At 37.0% G+C, this 7,203-nt stretch overlaps 1 protein-coding gene across 1 annotated transcript; it reads right to left on the reverse strand.

Moving 5' to 3' along the window:
- LOC109838541 (uncharacterized mitochondrial protein AtMg00810-like) lies at window positions 2,744-3,319 on the reverse strand. The gene has a single exon (XM_020406972.1). It carries the CDS (start codon window positions 3,317-3,319, stop codon window positions 2,744-2,746), a length of 576 nt encoding a protein of 191 aa, XP_020262561.1.

Below are 7,203 nucleotides of genomic sequence, written 5' to 3' on the forward strand. Positions count from 1 at the left end.
GTTATTCACTCTATTTCTGTTTCTATTTCTGCCTCTACTCTCAAAATTCAATGCCGGCCCTGAATTAGAAACTCCTTCTTCTTGTCTTCTTATCTCCTCGGTCATAATCATGTCTACAACTTCTAAAAACTTCAGTTTTGATTTTCCACATGACCCGCTAATCGAAATAACGGTGCCCTTCCAACTATCAAGCAACTGACCAAGTATTAACAGAGCTTGAATTTCATCATCAAATTTAATATTGACGGAGTTTAGTTGATCCGTAATCTCATTAAACTCATTCAAGTGTTTCTTGAATTTTTGGCTCTCGGACATCCTCAAATTAAACAGCTTCTTTATGAGATGTACCTTATTCACCGCAAAGGGTTGTTCATACATACTAGATAGGGCAGCCATGAGATCCGCCATCGAATTCTGATTCTTGATGTTGAAAGCTATAGATTTGGATAGGGTCAACCTGATTGCTCCAAGGGCCTTCCGATCTAATAGCTTCCACTCTTCATCTTTTATCTCCGTTGGCTTCTCTCCCAATGGAAGATATAGATCCTTCTGGCAGAGGTAGTCTTCCATCTGCATCTTCCAGAATCCGAAGTTTGTCCCATTAAACTTCTCAATCTTGGACGTCTCCTTCTCAGATCCCATGTCTCTGACCTCAAATCGTCTACGCCGAACCTCGCTCTGAATACCAATTAATAGGGTTTTATCTAATCCCCTGATGCGATTTGGAAATAAAGATGAGAGAGAAGAGAGAGAAAATAATCACACAAAATACACAATATTTACGTGATTTACTTCTCGATGTGAGAAGTTACGTCCACAACCGCCGCATGAAAAAATTTTACTATTTTCGTCAATCTTACAAGTTGCCCTAATCTCCCCTTTAATAACACAAGGGTTAATACAAACAAGATTCTAAAACAGTTCAGCAAAAACGAGCCTAGGCCCAAAAACCCAACTCGCGGTCGACTGTAGATACAGTCACGGTCGACAGCAAAAAATCCCGAAACCAAATCTGATTATAGGGTTTGGCACGGTCGATCGTACATGATGTCGTGGTCAACCGTAAAAAAGTCCAGAGACTTTTTGTGGATCTATGCACATTCGCGGTCGACCGCCGCGCCACTCGCGGTCGACCGTGAAGCCTCTAAGCTGATTCCTTCATCGTTTTGTCTGACCTTCATTGCCGTCATTTCTATTTCATAAATTTCTCATGTTTCCTCTTCAAAAAATAAGGTATAGGACAAGTCGGATAGTTAGGCTCCACATATTCTAACAGTAACTGGCTACAACAACAAATAAATAATTTAGAATGGAACCATTGTTGTAACTAGCTACAATAACAAACAAACTATTATCAAAAATGGTGAACATATAAAATTTTGCACATAGACATGTTTGTTTTATGTTTTGAACTTCAATTGTTGACTGGAAAATGGTGAACATATAAAAATTTGTACAAGTGAAATTGTACAATAAATTTTTGTAAAGGAACATATGAAAAATTATTATTATTTAATTGTGATTTATTTAAATCTGGGAGATATGGTAAGGCTGTAATTTACAATACATGTATGATTTAAAAAAAAGAAAGGTTCTTAAAAATTAAACAAATTAGGTTGAGAGTGCAAATTTTAGAAACTAAGTATAATAGCATAATGCCTCCTATAAATTATTTCTAAAAAAAACCAAATGCCAATTCAGGATAGTAGTTTCCTTAATTTGGACTAACAATGATAAAACTAAAAATGGTGAACAATTAAAATTTTGTATTAACACAAAAAATTCTACTATAAAACTTGTATAAGGAATCATAAGAAAAATTATTATAATTTAATTATAATTTATTTAAGACTGGGATATAGTGTGAAGTTGAAAGTTAAGATATATGTACGATTTTAACAAAAGAATGGTTCTTAAAAATTAAACAAATTGTATTGGAAATTCAATTTCAGAAAACTAAGTACAATATATGTATGATTTAACAAACGAATTGTTCTTAGAAATTATTTTTTTTTGAAAATAGATGAAATTCGTGAAAGTAGTTTCCACTGATGCAAAGAGGACAAAATTAAATTGAATTGCAATGAGCAGGGATCAAACTCGTGACCTTCATACTATTCGGAATCGAATCCAAACTGACCTAACCCCATAATTTTTTGATAATTATTTAAACATTATTCATACGAGTGGTACGCATGTGTTCTATTGACTATCAAGTTTACGAACTTAGAATTCTTCCAAATGAAGACAAATAACTTACTTTGATTTCTTCAATCTTTTCTTCTTTTTATAAAGCAAGGATTACAATAGCCCTTTATATAGGCTTCAAAACAAAACGTATAGGCATACCAATAGTCACCAATTAAACTCCTATTTTAATGTCATAAAAATAAAATATCATAAATGAGTGAGTGACTCTTATTCTTTCATAACCTATGTCTCTTCCCCTTCTAAACTTATGACCCTTGCACTTCTAAAACTCATGCTATTAACCTTATTTATTCTAACATTTTAATTTGATACTCCAACACGCCCCTTCAAATCAAAATGTCTTTATGACAAGCATGTCTCTTAGCCTCATGAAAGTTTCACCTGATAATGACTTGGTGAATATGTTTGCTACTTGTTCAGTGGTGTGATAATACTACAGTTCAACGATTTTCTGCTTTACATGGTCTCTGGGAAAATAAAACCATGTTTCTATGTGTTTGCTCCTCCCATGATGTACTGGGTTCTTTGCAAGCTAGATAGTTGATTTGTTGTCTACAAAAATTATAGTCGGGTCTTCTTGTGGATGATCCAACTCCTTTAATATGTTCCACAACCAAATTGCTTCACATACTGTAGATATAGCCGCCACATTCTCTGCTTCACATGAAGATAAGGCTACAACTCTTTGCTTCTTTGAGGTCCATGAAAATGTAGTTGACCCAAGATAGAAGACATAGCCTGTGGTACTTTTCCTCTCATCTTGGTCACCTTCCCAGTTATTATCTGAGTAACCAACTAGTTGTGCATTTTCATCATATGCATATAAGAGACCTAGGTTGAGTGTGCCTTTGATATACATTAGTATCCTCTTTGCAGCTAGCCAGTGAGACTCCTTCGGTGTCTCCATGTAGCGACTCACAAGTCTGACTCCATAAGTAATACCGGGCCTTATGATCGTCAAGTATCTCAGGCTGCCAACTAGACTTTTGAAAAGAGTTGAATCCACTAAGCGTCCGTCTCCTTCTCTTGAGAGCTTCATTTCGATGGCTACTAGGGTGTTCACAGGGTTGCATTCATTCATCTTGAACTTCTCTAAGATCTCCTTCATGTACTTCTTTTGGGATATAAAAATCCCCTCTTACTGCTGCTTTACTTCAATACCAAGAAAATAAGACATCAATCTATTATCCGTCATCTCAAATTCATTGAACATTGTCACCTTGAATTCAACAAGCATCTCGGTACTGCTTCCTGTGTATAATAAATCATCAACATAAAGACAAATTATTAGAAATTCGCCTTTATGGTTCCTCTTCATGTAGATGGCATCTTCATAGAGACATTTAATGAAGCCGTTTTGATGAAGATAACCATCAATTCGGACGTTCCACACCCGTGGTGCCTGCTTTAAGCCTTACAATGTTTTCTTCAAATGGTACACTTTGTCTTCTTTCCTTTTCACAAGAAAACCTTCTTGTTGTTGCACGTACATCTCTTCCTCAAGAACACCATTGAGGAATGCTGATTTGACATCCAAATGATATATATTCCACCTGTGATAAACTGCAAGTGAAATTAATAGTCTCATCGTATCTAGTCGAGCAACCAGAGCAAAGACTTCTTCATAGTCGATGTCGTACTTTTGTTTGTAACCTTTCGCTACAAGCCTCGCCTTGTACCAATCAACTTCACCATCTGTTGTGCGCTTGATCTTGTACACCCACTTGACCCCTATTTCTTTGTGATTTTGTGGAAGTGTTGTCAAATCCAAAGTGTCATTCTTTTGGATGGCATGGATCTCCTCCTCTATTGTTGTTCGCTAACAATCTTCTTTTACGGCTTCTTGGAAGGTGAGAGGTTCATAATCAGCATATAAGCAGAAGATATTTGACTCTCCGTCTTCTTCTATCTGCTCATAGATCTCCCTGAGACTTCTCATTTTGATGGGTCCTCATTGCATGGTAGTTCCGCTGCTACTACCTTCCCCAGATGACGGAGAACCTCTTGCATGAGAAGGTGTAGAATGTGGAGGAGATGGTGGTGTAGCTAGTAGTGGTAGCTCATGTAGAGACTCATAAGGTTCATCCACTACAGGTTGATCCAGCTCCATGCTTCTTCTTCATTGAAGACAACGTCTCTACTAACAACTAGTTTCTTGGTTATTGGATTATAGAGCTTGTATGCCTTTGACTCCTTGCTATATCCGATGAAAATACATTTTTCACCGTGATTGTTAAGCTACTTCCTTTTGTCTTCAGGTACTTGAGCATATACAACACACCCAAAAATTCATAGGTGAGCCACACTAGGCGTGTAACCGCTCCATGCTTCTTAAGGTGTCTTGTTCTTCACTATCTTTGTAGGGCATCAGTTGAGCAAATAAGCTGAGCACACCATGGCTTGTGCCCAAAACTGCTTTGGCAGTCCCTTTTCTTTGAGCATGGTTCTTATCATATCGAGGATGGTTCGGTTCTTTCTTTCTACAATTCTATTTGCTGTAGTGTGTAAGCAGTAGTAAACTATCTCTTTATACCTTGCTCCTTACAATATTCTTGAAATAGGTTTGAGGTGTACTCACCACCTCGGTTAGATCAAAGAATTATTAGCTTGTGGCCGCTCTCCGCTTCAACAAGAACTTTAAAATGCTTGAATGTAGTAAAGGCAATAGATTTTTCTTTAAGAGTGTACACCCACAACTTTCTACTGAAGTCATCAATGAAGGTTACAAAATATCTATTACCTCCCAAAGAGACGAGATCAATCAGTCCGAAGATGTCAGTGTGAACAAGTTACAATGGTGCATTTGCTCTCCATGATTTTTCACTGGGAAAAAGAAGTCGTGGTTGCTTACCAATTACACAACCTTCACAAATATGATTTAGTGGATCGATTGTTGATAGACCTCGTACCATGTCAGCTGTAGACAGTAACTTCAGGCCGCTGAAGTTTAGATGGTCGAAGCGAAGATGCCACCTCCATGACTCATTCTCCATGAGTCCTTGAAAATAGTTGTTGACTTTCGTGTTTAGATGCAAGGGAAACATGTGGTTCCTTGTCATCTTAACACAAGCTATGAGGCCTCCATTTGTATTTTTCAACCAAAGATAGTTGTTCTCCATTTGTACTTTGTATCCCTTTCCGAGTAATTGACCGATGCTAAGAATATTACTTTTCATGTTAGGAATATAGTAAACATCAGAAATATACTCGGGCTAACCATCCTTTTGGTAGATTTTAATCTTCCATTTGCCTTGAATCAGGAGTTTTGAAGAATCTCCCAAGCTCACACTTCCATAATCCTTCTGCGAGTTCCATGAAAAGTTCTTTCTTCCCGTACATGTGGTTTCTAGCACCCGAGTCAAGGTACCAAGCATTATTCTGAACACTTGAATCATCATTAGCAAGAAGATGCGTAGAGTTGTTATTCACATTAATTGTTGCTTCAGCAAGATTGATTTGTTCTTCAGTTTTGTGCCAACAATCTGAAGCATAGTGCCAAAACTTGTGACAGTTATAGTACTTAATATTCTTGTTGTTTCCACACCCATGTGTGGATCTTCCCCGATTGCTTCATCCTCTTCCTCTAAAGCTTTGGGTCTCCACTTGATTTTGAGTGGTTTGCTATTAGGGACCATGTCCCCTGCCTTTACCACGACCACGATCATGACCTCTACCCTGTGAGCCTTGATTACTTAGAGTCAATGTTGACTCTAGTACTTGTTCCAAAACTATGGAACTAGTCTTCTTTTGTATTCGTTGTTCATGAACTTGGAGAGATCCCTAGAGCTCCTCTATTGAGATCTCCTCCAAATTCTTTGACTCCTCAATTGCCGCCGCCACGTGCTCGAATTTTGATGTGAGGGATCGGAGCAACTTTTTCATCACTCAGATGTCCTCCATCTTCTTTCCGTTTCTCCTCATTTTATTCACAATTAGAAGTAATCGTGAATAATATTCAGAGAATTTTTGTTCATCTTTCATTTGAGCGGCTTCAAGATTGCCCCTCAAAGTTTGGAGGTGAATTCGCTTCACCCACTCGATACCTTTGTAGATGGTAACAAGGATTTCCCATGCTTCCTTGCGCGTCGTTGCTTTGGCAACTCTCTCAAAGGTAGACTCGTCCAATCCTTGGTAGAGTAGAAAACGAGCCTTGCTATCTTTCTTTCTTTGCTCTCTAAGAGCCTTCTTCTCTTTGGCGGTGTAGGTGGCTTCTACTGCTGGTATAGGTTTCGTGAAGCCATTAATGATCAGCTCCCATAACTCTTGAGAACCAAATAAGGCTCTCATTTGGAATGACCAACTCTTATAGTTATCTTTCGATAACTTGGGCACTTGAGGATTGACAAGATTATTTGTGGTGGTCATGAGAAGAAGAGAAAATGGGAAAATTGGATCAAGTGGCTCTGATACCACTGTTAACTATCAAGTTTACGAACTTAGAACTCTCCCAAATGAAGACAAAGAACTTACTTTGATTTTTTTAATCTTTTCTTCTTTTCATAAAACAATGATTACAATAGCCCTTTATATAGGCTTCGAAACAAAACGTATACGCATACCAATAGTCACCAATTAAACTTCTATTTTAATGTCATAAAAATAAAATATCATAAAAAAGTGAGTGACACTTATTCTTCCATAACTTATGTCTCTTCCCCTTCTAAACTTATGACCCTTGCACTTCTAAAACTTATGCTATTAACCTCATTTATTCTAACATTTTAATTTGATATTCCAACAATTCGCCCAGGTTGATTTGATTTTTTTTTTGATTTGTATATGTAATTTGTTTGTTCTCTTTGAATTTCTTTTTTGTTATGGTTTTGCTTCTAAAAATAAAAAAATACTTCATTAAAAAATAATAAATCGTACCAATTTTTTTTCTATAGACTTGTGGTTTTGTAGTTTTCTCTCTAATTAACCCCTAAAAAATAATAAATCGTACCAAATTTTGTATATGTGATTTTGTAGTTTTCTCTCTAATTAACCCCT

This window comes from Asparagus officinalis, chromosome 4, assembly GCF_001876935.1.
Source record: "Asparagus officinalis chromosome 4, Aspof.V1, whole genome shotgun sequence".
Taxonomy (NCBI): Eukaryota; Viridiplantae; Streptophyta; class Magnoliopsida; order Asparagales; family Asparagaceae; genus Asparagus; species Asparagus officinalis.

Coding starts and splice junctions, on each gene's coding strand:
- LOC109838541 (XM_020406972.1), bottom strand. CDS start 3,319: ATGAAGGAGATCTTAGAGAAGTTCAAGATGAATGAATGCAACCCTGTG.